The sequence below is a fragment of the Ahaetulla prasina genome, chromosome 1, assembly GCF_028640845.1.
Source record: "Ahaetulla prasina isolate Xishuangbanna chromosome 1, ASM2864084v1, whole genome shotgun sequence".
NCBI classification, from domain to species: Eukaryota; Metazoa; Chordata; class Lepidosauria; order Squamata; family Colubridae; genus Ahaetulla; species Ahaetulla prasina.
The window spans coordinates 92,001,349-92,016,553 of NC_080539.1; the positions used below are offsets into that span (position 1 = coordinate 92,001,349).

At 43.4% G+C, this 15,205-nt stretch overlaps 1 protein-coding gene across 1 annotated transcript in view; it reads left to right on the plus strand.

The window, feature by feature from the left end:
* Nucleotides 1–2,550: 2,550 nt before the first annotated feature.
* Nucleotides 2,551–15,205, plus strand: part of LOC131192483 (proto-oncogene Mas-like) — a 12,896-nt gene continuing 241 nt past the window's right edge. The window contains exons 1-2 of the mRNA XM_058171706.1: nucleotides 2,551–2,582; nucleotides 14,357–15,205. The exon at nucleotides 14,357–15,205 is cut by the window's right edge and continues 241 nt beyond it. Coding sequence (XP_058027689.1) covers nucleotides 2,551–2,582; nucleotides 14,357–15,205 — 881 coding nt within the window. The remainder of the gene's footprint in view (nucleotides 2,583–14,356) is intronic.

Sequence of the window (15,205 nt, forward strand, 5' to 3'; positions counted from 1 at the left end):
AAATTTTTTAACAACCGGTTCTGTGGGCGTGGCTTATTTTGGGGTGTGGCTTGGTGGTCATGTGACTGGGTGGGCATGGCTAGCTGCTCATGTGACCAGGTGGCCATGGCTATGGGCATAGAAACTACTCAGAGGGCTAAAAAGAGTCATTTCTGACCAGTCCTCGCACTTATGACCATCCTCACATTTATGCCCATTGCAGCATTTTTAACAACCATGTCACTCATTTCACAACTGCTTCTCTTCAGCACGGTTACAAAATAGGGCACAAAATGTAAAATGTGAGGACAGTTGTAGGTGTGAGGACCGGTCAAAAGTGTGAGGACAGGTCAAAAATAACTTTTTCAACCCTCTGAGTAGTCCCTATGCACAAAATGCTGCAACAGGCATAAATGATGACCGGTCATAAGTGTGAGGACTGGTCAAAAGTGTGAGGACAGGTCAAAATAACTTTTTCAGCCGTCTGGGTAGTCCCTATGCACATAGGGACTACCCAGAGGACTGAAAAAAGTGATTTCCGACAGGTTCTCGCACTTTTGACCAGTCCTCACACTTATGACCAGTCATCATTTATGCCTGTTGCAGCATTTTTAATAACCATGTCACTCATGTCACAACTGTGGCGCTTCATGTGATCAGGTGGGCATGTCCAGGTGGTCATGTGACATAGCTTCTTTGCCCTAATGACTGTTCGCTGCAATGTTCTTAAGTGTGAAAAAACGGTCATAAGTCACTTTTTCAGTGCCATGCTTGTTAAACCAATTACCAGAACAAATCCATTCTCCCTCCCTCTTTCTCTCCATCTCTTTCTCCCCCTTTCTCTCTTTCTCTCCTTAATCTCTTTCTCCCTCCCTCTCTTTCTCTCCTTCATCTTTCTCCCCCCTCTTTCTCTCAATCTTTCTCTCCTTAATCTCTCCTTCTCCCTCCCTCTCTTTCTCTCCATCTTTTTCCCTCCTTTTTTCTTCTTCATCTTTCTCCCCTTCTATCCTTCATCTCTCTTTCTCTCCATCTTTCTCTCCTTAATCTCTTTCTCCCTCCCTCTCTTTCTCTCCATCTTTCTCCCCCTTCTCTCCTTCATCTTTCTCCCCCCTCTTTCTCTCAATCTTTCTCTCCTTAATCTTTTTCTCCCTCCTTCTCTTTCTCTCCATCTTCCTCCCCACTTTCTCTTCTTCATCTTTCTCCCCCTTCTATCTTTCATCTCTCTTTCTCTCCTTCATCATTTTCTGCCCCCCTCTTTCTCTCCATCACTCTTTCTCCAGATGGGGTAGGGTAGGCTGGTGCTGCATGGGCAGGAGGCGGCCGCAGGACAGTCCTGCTGGGTGGGCAGCAGGCCGAGGCGATTGACACACGCTTCGCTGCCCACCTGATCCAAGCTCCTTGCTGGCCACGCTTTAATCGCTGGCTAGAGAGACGCTTGGATGCAGGCAGGCTTCTGTCGGCGGCCACGTGGTGTTTGGATCGGGTGGGCAGCGAGGTGCATGGATCGGATGGGCAGCGGCTTGTGGCCGGTGCCCACCCGATCCATGCACCTCGCTGCCCACTCGACACCAGTAAGTAATGGTGGGGAGGGGAGGGGCAAGGGGCGGGGCGAATCGGCAATTTAACACACTGTTCGGCTGAACCGCCTAGAACCGGCAGAATCCCACACTGCACATGATGCATGCTAAAAAAAATGTCAAATTTTAATTGCACTGTTAAGATTGCCATCTTGACTTTTTTTTATGACCCCTCCCTGTGAATAACCATGGTTGATCTTGATCCTCTGTAAATTCTGTAGCAGTGAACAAATTTGCAAATTGAAGAGGCCATTAATAGATATGGTTCAAGATGGTGTCACTGATGGCAGCCTTGGTAAAACGCTCTCCAATAGTTTTGATGTTTTTATTATTTTCTATGACTCGCTGCAGACTACATAGGATTATATTACTTTGTTTCTTTGTACATTGAGAGCTTATGCACCAGAGACAAATTCCTTGTGTGTCCAATCACACTTGGCCAATAAAGTGTTCTATTCTGTATTCTGTTCTACTCTACACTACTCTACTCTGCTCTACTCTACTCTACTCTACTCTACTCCTTCAAGTGATTCTCTATAGTATATAATGTGGAAAAATAGTCAGACCTATAAATCTTACTCAGATTTAAGATCTCAATTCTTTCTCTATGTTATTCCCATTATTAGCCCTTTCCCTGTGTTAGCCCATTATTCTCGATGCAAAACATTCTTAAGGAGTATCCATGCATAATATTTCTGGCACCTGCAGACTGTTCACATAAAAGCTATCATGGGTGTGTCAGCAAGCGTCAGATGTGACCTAGCTTGGGAAAAAATATAGAGTTCTGTTTCTCCCTCTTACCATATGAGTTCATGAGTTTTCTTCATTGCCAAACTGGCTCTGCTGAACACTGACAAATAAAGACCAGCACTGGCCATTTGTCAAATTGCAAGCAGATAAAGATGTGTGGGTAATGTCTTCATTCTGCTGCTAGCTAAACTTTATTTTCCTGCTGTCACCAGTTGGAAAGATCACTTGACTGTCTGGAAAAGAAATGTTTCAGAACTTTACACCGGATAATGAAGGGTAAGTAATACTATATTCATTTGATGATTAAGTGATTTTGGATCCAAAGCATAGCCTGATTTATCCCTGCCAGAAAATGCTCCTTTTGGTCTGTTCTGGCATCACACCTTCTCTCACATCTTTCTATTCTTGCACAATCTTCATGTATTATTTCTGCTATTGCAGATATTTACCTGTGATTTTTTTTCCTTATCTTTTACATTGGTGTGTGCATTAACAAAATAATAAGTTCAGAATTTCAGACACATGTAATATAATGTCTTATATTTATAAAGATCTATTTTTCTGACGAAAGATTGCCACATCATCAGATAATGTGAGTCCTTCAAAGCATGTTATAAAAGGAGAAGAATATAAGGAGGGAGACAATTGTGCAAAATAAGAAATATATCATTTCAGCTCCATTTCTTTTAATTGCGTTTCATTGCTCAGTCTTGTTCAACATTGTTCTGGTGCTTTGGGGATATGAGAAAATCGAAAATTGGTTGAAGGTGTGATTGAGATATGATTGAGAATGCTCTATGTAGAATAGAAATAGAATAGAATTCTTTATTGTCCAAATGTGATTGGACACACAAGGAATTTGTCTTTGGTGCATATGTTTTCAGTGTACATAAAAGGAGAAAAAGGAAAAAATACATTCATCAAGAATCATAAGATACAACTCTTAGTGATAGTCATAGGTTACTAATAAGCAATCAAATCATACTAGGAAACAAACAGAACAACATAAATCGTAAAAATACAAGCAACATGGTTATAGTCATAAGTGGGAGGAGATAGGTAATAGGAAGGATGAGAAGAATAATAGTAATACAATCTTAGTAAATAGTTTGACAGTGTTGTGGGAATTTAGCAGAGTGATGGCATTCAGGAAAAAACTGCCCTTGTGTCTAGTAGTTGTTCTGATGTGCAGTGCTCAATAGCTCGTTTTGAGGGTAGAAGTTGAAACAATTTATGTCCAGGATGTGAGGGGTCTGTAGATATTTTCACAGCCCTCTTTTTGACTCTTGCAGTATACAGGTCCTCAATGGAAAGCAAGTTGGTAGCAATTGTTTTTTCTGCAGTTCTAATTATCCGTTGAAGTCTGTGTCTGTCTTGTTTGGTTGCAAAGATAAACCAGACAGTTATAGAGGTGCAGATGACAGACTCAATAATTCCTCTGTAGAACTGAATTGGGGGTAGTTTTATTTATTTATTTCCAAAACCTGATGATTAAAAAAATATCACTGGTTTATTCCTGGATGGTATAGGAAAGTCCCTTGTGTAATAGATTTAGTATCTGGTATCTTGCTCCACAAAGAACGCGCATTGGTGCAGACATGGCTCCATGATTAGGAAAAAATTGTTCTCTGGCTCTTTTTCTCCCCCTGCTTTTAACCTTGACTGAAGAAGACATTTTTGAAAACTCTAAAAAAAAAAAATTGTAACATTTCAGTTGCTTCATAAAAGCATTGCTTTTATGGATTTTGGATTTTTTTTATCATGGCCCATAGAACAGTATTTCTTTGCAGCACCTTGCTCAGAGCTATTCTTCATTCATAAGTTAAGGATTTTCTCATTCTTATTGGTATACAGTTTATGTACCCACACTGTGAATAACATTCTCTCACTTCACTCTATCCTTATTCAAATGCACACTGCAGTCTTTACATGAATTCTGCATGTCTTACCTCATTTTTTTCTTTTTCTTTTCTTTTTTTTGGAAAGGAAACGGCTCTCTCTCTCTCTCTCTCTCTCGCGCGCGCTCTCTCTCTCCCTCTCTTCCTCCCTCCCTCCTCTTAGAACATAAGGGAACTAATTAATTCATCAGAGAGTGTCCTTTGGGAAAATAATTACTTCATTGATTCACATTTTTAAAAAAATCACTACAAGCCATAATGGGAAATATAAGAGAAAAACAAAAAGGAACAATGTCTGTAGCTCATTGTCGGGCCAAACTAGAATAATAAGTCTCCCAGCAATACTGATTTAACCAGCAGCTCACTTCATACATTGAGTGAAGCTATAATATGGCTTATTTGGGATTAGAATGTATTGTAATGTGAATCTAGCTGTTTGTTTATTTAGGGGATTTATTTAGGGGATTTATATTGCCGCCTATTTACACATGGCGACTCAAGGTGGCTTACAGAATATAAGCCGCCTGTTTGTTTTGTTAACCATTGTTTATAGCTTAGTGATATGTAATGTTGAACCCAGCCCATTTGGGCTTATTTAGCAACTCATGGCTGAAAAACGAAATATGCCTTAGTGCCAAAGTGAATGCTAGCACCTCCAACTTTCAGTTATATATTTTGAGAAATTCAGAAATGCCCATTAACTTACTGACAGCAACTGTGTTTGCCTAGTGATGCTATGCTTCATGCAAGATACACATTGGCATGAATTTGTCCTCTGGAGGCTTTACCTCCCTTTTCAGGATTGCCTAAAACACGGGTGTCAAACTCAAGGCCCAGGGGCCAGATCTGGCCCATGGGGTGCTTAGATCTGGACTGCGGGGACACTCTGGAAACAGTGAAGCCCGCGGTGCCTCTGCCAGCGAAAATGAAACTGTTTTCGCTGGCAGAGGATTGCAGGAGGCTGTCAGAGCCGAAAACGGAGGTCAGGAGCCTGTTTTCGCTGGCAGACTACTCAGACCACCACAGGCGCCCTGACACAAGTGACATTGAGCTGATCAAATATTTGCAGATCCCTTGCATCCTGGACATAAACTGTTTCAACTCCTACCCTCAAAACAACGCTATAGAGCACTGCACACCAGAACAACTAGACACAAGAACAGTTTTTTCCCAAAGGCCATCACTCTGCTAAACAAATAATTCCCTCAACACTGTCAGACTATTTACTGAATCTGCACTACTATTAATCGTTTCATAGTTCCCATCACCAATCTCTTTCCACTTATGACTGTATGACTATAACTTGTTGCTGGCAATCCTTATGATTTATATTGATATATTGATCATCAATTGTGTTGTAAATGTTGTACCTTGATGAACGTATCTTTTCTTTTTTGGAAAGGAAACGTCTCTCTCTCTCTCTCTCTCTCTCTCTCTCTCTCTCTCTCTCTCTCTCTCTCGCGCTCTCTCTCTCCCTCCCTCCTCCTCTTAGAACATAAGGGAACTAATTAATTCATCTGAGAGTGTCCTTTGGGAAAATAATTACTTCATTGATTCACATTTTTTAAAAAATCACTACAAGCCATAATGGGAAATATAAGAGAAAAACAAAAAGGAACAATGTCTGTAGCTCATTGTCGGGCCAAACTAGAATAATAAGTCTCCCAGCAATACTGATTTAACCAGCAGCTCACTTCATACATTGAGTGAAGCTATAATATGGCTTATTTGGGATTAGAATGTATTGTAATGTGAATCTAGCTGTTTGTTTATTTAGGGGATTTATTTAGGGGATTTATATTGCCGCCTATTTACACATGGCGACTCAAGGTGGCTTACAGAATATAAGCCGCCTGTTTGTTTTGTTAACCATTGTTTATAGCTTAGTGATATGTAATGTTGAACCCAGCCCATTTGGGCTTATTTAGCAACTCATGGCTGAAAAACGAAATATGCCCTAGTGCCAAAGTGAATGCTAGCACCTCCAACTTTCAGTTATATATTTTGAGAAATTCAGAAATGCCCATTAACTTACTGACAGCAACTGTGTTTGCCTAGTGATGCTATGCTTCATGCAAGATACACATTGGCATGAATTTGTCCTCTGGAGGCTTTACCTCCCTTTTCAGGATTGCCTAAAACAGGGGTGTCAAACTCAAGGCCCAGGGGCCAGATCTGGCCCATGGGGTGCTTAGATCTGGACTGCGGGGACACTCTGGAAACAGTGAAGCCCGCGGTGCCTCTGCCAGCGAAAATGAAACTCTGTTTTCGCTGGCAGAGGATTGCAGGAGGCTGTCAGAGCCGAAAACGGAGGTCAGGAGCCTGTTTTCGCTGGCAGACTACTCAGACCACCACAGGCGCCCTGACACAAGTGACATTGAGCTGATCAAATATTTGCAGATCCCTCGCATCCTGGACATAAACTGTTACAACTCCTACCCTCAAAACGACGCTATAGAGCACTGCACACCAGAACAACTAGACACAAGAACAGTTTTTTCCCGAAGGCCATCACTCTGCTAAACAAATAATTCCCTCAACACTGTCAGACTATTTACTGAATCTGCACTACTATTAATCGTTTCATAGTTCCCATCACCAATCTCTTTCCACTTATGACTGTATGACTATAACTTGTTGCTGGCAATCCTTATGATTTATATTGATATATTGATCATCAATTGTGTTGTAAATGTTGTACCTTGATGAACGTATCTTTTCTTTTATGTACACTGAGAGCATATGCACCAAGACAAATTCCTTGTGTGTCCAATCATACTTGGCCAATAAATTCTATTCTATACTATTCTATTCTATCACACCCACCCTGGCCACGCCCACCCCGGCCCCCTGAGGTCAAACACAACCCTGATGCAGCCCTCAATGAAATTGAGTTTGACACCCCTGGACTAAGAACATAGTGAATCAGTGAATCAGTAGTGGATTGCAAATCCCGTCGCTACCGGTTTTCTCGTGGGTGTGCATGTTCTTGCGCGCACTGCTTCTACGCATGTGCAGAAGCATCTGGGCAGGTGGGCAGAGCCTCCCGCCGGTGCTACCGGTTCACCTGATTTGTGGCGAACCGGTAGCAACCCACCATTGCAGTGAATGTATAAACTCATCTCATGAGCCATTTACCTTTTTAAAATGTTATTTCATTTATTTCACTTTTCTTAAACTGCACTTCAGAAATCTGCATATGCATGCATTCACATCCCAAATAAGTGCTTGCATTATTCGTTGCACGTATATACTGCCTTTTGTTATGAGCATCAAAGCTGACTTACATAAGGCTTCCTACATTTCATTCTCACAGCTATTTGTGAGATGAGGTGAGGCTGAGAAAGGGTCCCCTGCAGAGGTGGGTTTCAGCAGGTTCTGACCAGTTCTGGAGAACCCATAGCGGAAATTTTGACCAGTTCGGAGAACCGGTAGTAAAAATTCTGACATCTATTCTCTGCCTCTCAAATTCCAGCTGATCAGGAGGAAATGAGGATTTTGCAGTAATCTTCCCCTGGAGTGGGATGGGAATAGAGATTTTACAGTATCCTTCCCTTGCTACGCCCACCAAGCCACACCCACAGAACCGGGAGTAAACTTTTCTGAAATCCATCACTGGTCCCCTGGCTTCCAATGAGTCACAAGGCTGAGTGGGAAAACTTGAAGCGGAAATCTCTAAGTCCTTCAACCAGCTCCTTATTCAGTGATTCTTTTCACCCGGAAGTAATTTAAAAAGGCCAGATCAGGAGTCAGCAAGAAAAATGCTTGAACCAAGATGCTAGAATTCTAAGAAGCTCAGGAAAAAGTTATTTTTTTCACTTTCCCTGTTTTTCTGTTACCTAAAAGCTAATGCCAAAGTCAGACCACTAGATAAAGAGCCAGCATACCAAAACAATGATTAAAGAGAGGGAACAAGTAAGATGGTTAAGAACTATTTCAAAATCCCCTCTTTTTATAAATGTATCTATATAGATATCTACTGGCTTGTTTAACTAAGGCCACTGTATAGTAGAATTAAGCATTAATTATTTCCATGAAAAACTATAATCATAATTTTAGTTCGTAGAAATAGTTCAGTTTAGTTCATAGAAATAGTTGCAAGTATGTGTCTGCATACAAGCCTATCCTTTCCCCGTTATTCTACCCATTATATCCACTATGGAAATCAGCCACAATTCTGCCATTAGAAATCATACAAGTCCAATAATTGGAGCCCTGCCTGCCCCACCTAGCTAGTAAAAACAGTCAGGGAAGAAACTGGAGTTGACTCCAGAATACAGTCATGCTTTTGGGGAACAAGGAGAGGTTTCAATGCCTTTGATATTCTAAAGTTCCTGGCAGCAGTTCTTGAGGAATTTAGTGAGGATCTTTCTCAAACCTGTTCAGAGATTCTATGTCTCTGAATTTCCGTGATAAATAATCAAATAATGACCATTTACATAAAGAGGATTTTCCCCGCCATATAACTCAATGCAACATTAGTCTTTCTAATTTACCAATAGAATTGCATTAGAATTATGGATATTGATTTGCATACTAAGTTTAGAAATCAAAAAGTTGTGTTAGGAATATAAGGAAATATGTTCACTGCAGATGTAGGCATTATTATTCCATCAACTAACTATGTTCCTTAAATATGTTTTCTTGGTTTTCATTTTTTTCCTCCTCAAATGCTTTCACTCCTTCTGTTAAAACTCCCAGTGTCACTCCAAATTTAGAGATTAGTCTCCGGTGATAAAGAGATTCCCAGATTGAGGGTTGTCAGAATCCCTACAGAATCTTTGAATATTGCCCTTCATTTTGGGGTCATGGGTTTCTCATCTTAAAAACATTTCTCAGCTAAGGTTTAGAAAAAATTAGATGTGAAAGAATATTTTTCCTTTTTTGGGCTGATCAGCAAAGGCACATATGCCTGCCATCAAACCCAGGACTCTCCCCTATTGGGAGATATAATGTACGTTTCAGTAGACCACATGAATTTTTATGACAGATGGGATTGCTATCTGAGCCTTGAAGATCAGGCAAATATTTCAGCAAGAGCTGGACTGAAATGCCCTTGCCAAACCTGTATCATATGGGTGGATAGGCAATTTCTAGGGAAGGAGAAAATGTCTACAACATTTTCAGGCTTATATTAATGGCACAATTATTATTTTTTTAAAAAATGGAAGGTATTCCTTCATGTTGCCTTCTTTTGGGATTTAATTGAAACCTAGTAAATCTGGAAGACAATACAATGTTTCCCTGAAAATAAGACCTCCCTGAAAATAAGACCTCCTCCCAAAATAAGACCTCTCCCAGAAATAAGACCTCCCTGAAAATATTTAAACCCATGTGCAGCCGGTCCCTGCCATTACCTCTGGTTAGGGTTAGGGAGAGAGAGCTGGAAATCAGGTAATACAGTAAGAGGATCCCCATCTTGCTCCATGTGCCCCAAAATAATAAGACATCCCCAAAAATAAGGCCAAGCACTTATTTCAGGGTTCAAAAAAATATAAGATAGGGTCTTATTTTCGAGGAAACAATAGATTTCTAGAAAGGTGACATACAGGACATACAACCATGCTGTTGTTGTTGTTGTTGTTGTTATTGTTGTTGTTGTTGTTGTTGTTTCGATTTCTATACCGCCCTTCTCCCAAAGGACTCAGGGCGGTTTACAGTCAAAGTAAAATCAATTAATACAAAGGAAAATTTAGAGTTGGTTGAAGAACTTAAAACCAATAAAACCCCTTATTAAAACCCCGCTAGGCCAGTCCTGCACGGTGAAACAGAAATGTTTTCAGCTCGCGTCGAAAGGTCCGAAGATCAGGGAGTTGACGGATACCTGGTGGTAGCGTATTCCAGAGGATTGGTGCCCCCACAGAGAAGGCCCTCCCCCTGGATGTCGCCAGCCGACATTGACTGGCCGACGGCACCCCAAAGAGAACCTCCCTATGGGAGCGCACTGGTCGATGGGAGATCGCCGGTAGCAGCAGGCGGTCCCGTAAGTAACCCGGTCCTATGCCATGGAGCGCTTTAAAGGTGATAACTAACACCTTGAATTGCATCCGAAAGACCACCGAAAGCCAGTGCAGCCTGCGCAGGAGAGGTGTTATATGGGAGCAACGAGTCGGTCCCTCTATCACCCGCGCGGCCGCATTCTGAACTAATTGAAGTCTTGGGTGCTCTTCAAGGAAGCCCCATGTAGAGAGCATTGCAGTAGTCAGGCGGGAAGTGACGAGGGCGTGAGTGACTGTGCAGAAGGAATCCCGGTGTAAGAAGGGACGCAACTGGCGTATCAGGCGGACCTGATAAAAAGCTCCCCTGGTGACGGCCGTCAAATGCTCTTCTAATGACAGTCGTGCATCCAGAAGGACGCCCAGATTGCGGATCTTCTCTGTGGGGGCCAATGACTCGTCCCCCACAGACAGCGATGGCCTCAGCTGATTATACCGGGACGCCGGCATCCACAGCCACGCAGTCTTGGCGGGGTTGAGTCGGAGCCTGTTTTTCCCCATCCAGACCCGCACGGCCTCCAGACAACGGGACATCACCTCAACGGCTTCGCTGTGATGGTTAGGGGTGGAAATGTACAACTGCGTATCATCAGCATACAGATGGCACCGTACCCCAAAACCACAGATGATCTCACCCAGTGGCTTCATATAAATATTGAACAGGAGAGGCGAGAGAACCGACCCCTGGGGCACCCCACATAAGAGGCGCCTCACGGTCGATCTCTGCCCCCCTGCCAACACTGTCTGCGACCGGTCAGAGAGGAAGGAGGAGAACCACCGAAAAACGGTGCCTCCCACTCCCAGCCCCTCCAGCCGCCGCAGCAAGATACCATGGTCGATGGTATCAAAAGCCGCTGAAAGATCTAATAGGACCAGGACGGAAGAACAGCCTCTGTCCCGGGCCCTCCAGAGATCATCCACCAACGCAACCAAAGCTGTTTCAGTGCAGTCCGGCCGGAAGGCGGAAGCCGGACTGGAACGGGTCCAGATAGACAGTTTCATCCAGGTACCCAGGAAGCTGATGCGCTACCACACTCTCAACAACCTTCGCCACAAAACGAAGGTTGGAGACCGGACGGTAGTTCGATAAAACAGCTGGATCCAGGGAGGGCTTCTTGAGGAGAAGTCTCACCACAGCCTCTTTCAAGGCCGTAGGGAAGACATCCTCTCTCAGAGAAGCATTAACAATTCCCTGAAGCCAGCCTCGTGTAACTTCCTGTGTGGCCAGTACCAGCCAGGAGGGACACGGCTCCAATAAACATGTGGTTGCATTCAGCCTCCTCAGTATCCTGTCCATGTCATCGGGAGCCACAGTGTCAAACTCCTCCCAGATGACAGCCTCAAGATCCGCCTCCATCATCCCATCTGAGATAACTAATAACTTAATAACTTAGTAGCCATATTTGCATGTCACAACTCAGCTAAGGGGGGTGGGATAGTGTTTACTGGAATCACCTACATCCAACCAGATGTGGGATTTATGTTAGGGTTAGTTTTAACATCAAAGGACACTAGATTTGTTTTGAGCTGAACTAGCCTTCCATGATTAGGTAGATCTTGCAAAGATTTCAGAGAAGATTCCCCTTCAACAGTGTTAAGGTGTCTCTGAACCAGCTGGGCTACTGGATTTTTGTTTCAAAGAGTTCAGGAAGTCTCAGGTTACCAGCTACCTTTCTGCAAAGAATTCTCCATCTGCTTCCTAGTCTTGGTCTATTTACTCCAGCTGATACCAAGCTGAAGCAGTTTTGTTTTGCAAACGCAGGTAACCAGTTTAAGAACATCTCAGTATGCTCATGAGAATTGTTTGAAATCCTTTTCTTGCTTGAAAGATTAGCTGTAAAACAAAACAAGAAAATGCATGGGAATTTTTCTGTCCCATGGGTATTTCAGAAAAAAAAATGCATTTAGTGCAACTGAGAAGAGAGTTGTTAAGAAAACAAAGGGCAAGATATTCTACGCACATGGGCTGACAGTGTAAGGAAGAACAAAAAAAGGAATAGGGAGGAAAGAGAAACACACACATTTGGGTGTCAAGAGGAGTCAAAAGTATTGTGCTGTAGCTTGTTTTGTCAGAGTGACCCAGTGGTGTGTTGCTCCTGGTTCGCCCTGGTTCGGGTGAACCGGTAGCAGTGGCGGCGGGAGGCTCCACCAAGACGTCATCTAAAACACTCTATGCATGAGCAGAAGCACCGTGCGTTCCCAAAGCAAGCATATAGATGTTCAACATCTATCATCTGTCGCTGATGATACTCAGCTGTACTTTCACCGGACCACCCCAGCGAAGCGGTCAAGTGCTGTCCCAGTGCCTGGAAGCTGTACGGGTCTGGATGGGGAGAAACAGACTCAGGCTCAATCCCTCCAAGGCGGAGTGGCTGTGGATGCGGCCGGCGGTACAGTCAGCTGCATCCGCGGCTGACTGTTGAGGCAAGTTAGTGGCCCCAAAGGAGGTGGTTCGCAACGGGCGTCCTCCTGGATGGGGCTGCCTTTGATGAACATCTGGCGGCCGTCTCCAGGAGGGCCTTACCAAGTCGCTGGTCCGCCAGTTTCGTCCCTTCCTTGACCGGGATGCCTATGCACAGTCACTCATGCTCTGGTTACGTCTCGGCTGAATTACTGCAATGCTCTCTACATGGGGCTGCCCTTGAGGTGCACCGGAGGCTGCAGCTAGTCAGAATGCAGCTGCGAGTAGTAATGGGGAGCCTCGAGGCTCCCGTAACACCACTGCTCCGTAGTCTGCACTGGCTTCCTGTGGTCTTCGGTGCGTTTCAAATTCTGGTTACCACCTTTAAAAGCTCCATGGCTTAGGACCGGGTACTTACGAGACCGCCTGCTGTTACGTATGCCTCCCACCGACCCGTGCGGCTCTCACAGAGGGCCTCCTCAGGGTGCCGTCCGCCAAACAATGTCGGCTGGCGGCCCCCAGGAGTAGGGCCTTCTCTGTGGGAGCATTGGCGCTCTGGAATGAACTCCCCCCTGGCCTACGTCAAGTGCCTGATCTTCGGACCTTCCGTCGTGAGCTAAAAACATATTTATTTACTCAAGCGGGACTGGCATAATAGTTTGATTTTATATTCGGGTTTTATTAATATTTTAAATTTTAAATTCATTTTTAACTATCAGCCGTTTAGTAATTGCTATATTTTAATTCCTTTTAATTGTATATATCTTGTATTTTATTTCTGGCTGTACACCGCCCTGAGTCCTTCGGGAAAAGGGCGGTATAAAAATTTAATAAAATAAATAAATAAAAAATAAATGTGCGCCCACGTGCTACCGATAGCGAACCAGTAGCTCTGGGATTTGAAACGTACTACTGGAGTGACTCTTCCCTTTGTTCAGCTGCCAACTACAAATAACTGCATCCAAATATAGAGAAGGGAGGACAATTGGTGGAGATACAGATAAGTCCATCTATTTTCTTTCTGCAGAGCTTTAAATTGGCTCATGGTCGAACTATTACATTTCACAGAACTTTTAAAATTGGAAAGCAAAAAGAAGAATAGAGCAGGAGTGAATGCACATGCTGCAAATATTAAGGAAAAAAACCTGGTTGACTAAAAACTCACAAACAATTTATTTGCTAAAGTGTGGAAGTATTTAACTATATCTACTCATGTAAAGTTGGATAACCATCTGACTGAGATGGTGTAGGGTTCCTGCCTAGGCAGGGGGTTGGACTAGAAGGCCTCCAAGGTCCCTTCCAACTCTGTTGTTATGTTATGTTATGTTAAAGTGTGGACTGGAATGTTGTAGAGAATCAAGAAGTCTGTCTTGTTATATGGCTCTTTCAAAGTCCTTTTAGTTGCAATACAACAGGGGTGTGAAACTCAATTTCATTGAGGGCCGCATCAGGGTTGTGTTTGACCTTGGGGGGGAGGACTGGGGAGGGGGCAGGACTGGGGGGGCGTGGCCAGGGAGAGTGGCCAGCTCAATGTCACTCATGTCTGGGGCACCTGTTGTGGCCCAAGCGGCTCCCCAGGCTCCACTTTCTCTGGCAGAGGCACTGCGGACCGGTCCTTCACTGTTTCCAGGGCCGCCCAGTGGGCCAGATCTAAGCACCCGCAGGCCAGATCTGGCCAGCAGGCTTTGAGTTTGACATCCCGCAATACGAAGTTCAACAGTCTTAATAATGGTGGGGTTCTTTTTATTTTTACAGGGAAGAGAAGAATACTGGCCACTCCATACATGCCTTGATCACAGAGACTGCTCCTACTGCTCATGCAGCCAAGAGAAATGAGACCCAAGATTCATTCCAAGAAGAAAAAACTCTGCTAATATTGTTATATATTACTCTACCTTTCTGTTTTTTGGGACTTTTCAGCAATGGAGCTGTTTTCTGGTTTCTCTGCTGCAGAATCAAAAAGACTAAATACACAGTATATGTACTGAATTTAGCCGTTGCTGATTTCAGTCTCCTCCTCTGTCACACCACATACTTTATCAGTCTAGTTACATGGGATGACTCTCTGTGGGAGTCACATTTTTATTTAGTATTTGATATCTTGAATTTTTTTGGATACAATACCAGTTTTTTCCTATTGACAGCAATTAGTGTGGAGAGGTATATGGGGACTTTTTTCCCTCTCTGCTATCGTTTTAAACGGCCAAAGCATCTTTCTACCACACTGTGCGCTGTGCTGTGGGCCCTCTCCTGTATCATGATGGGAATAGATTATTTATGTTGGCAGGAATACATGTCTTCCACAGGTATTTATCCTGCAAATATAGTCGTTGCCACTGTTCTCATGCTATTTTTGCCATTTATGGTCTTTTGTAGCTGCAGTCTGTTTATTAAAATATCTAGATACCCAAAGTCAAAATCTCCAGCTCGCTTTTATCGTACTGTTGTTATCACAGTCATTCTGTTTCTTATCTTTGCTGTGCCTCACAAGATCCTTTGTCTGATGGAATACATGCAGCCAACAGTGAACATAAATTGGACGATCATCCGTAGCTTTTCCTTGCTTAATTTAATCAACAGCAGCCTCAATCCTTTTGTCTATTT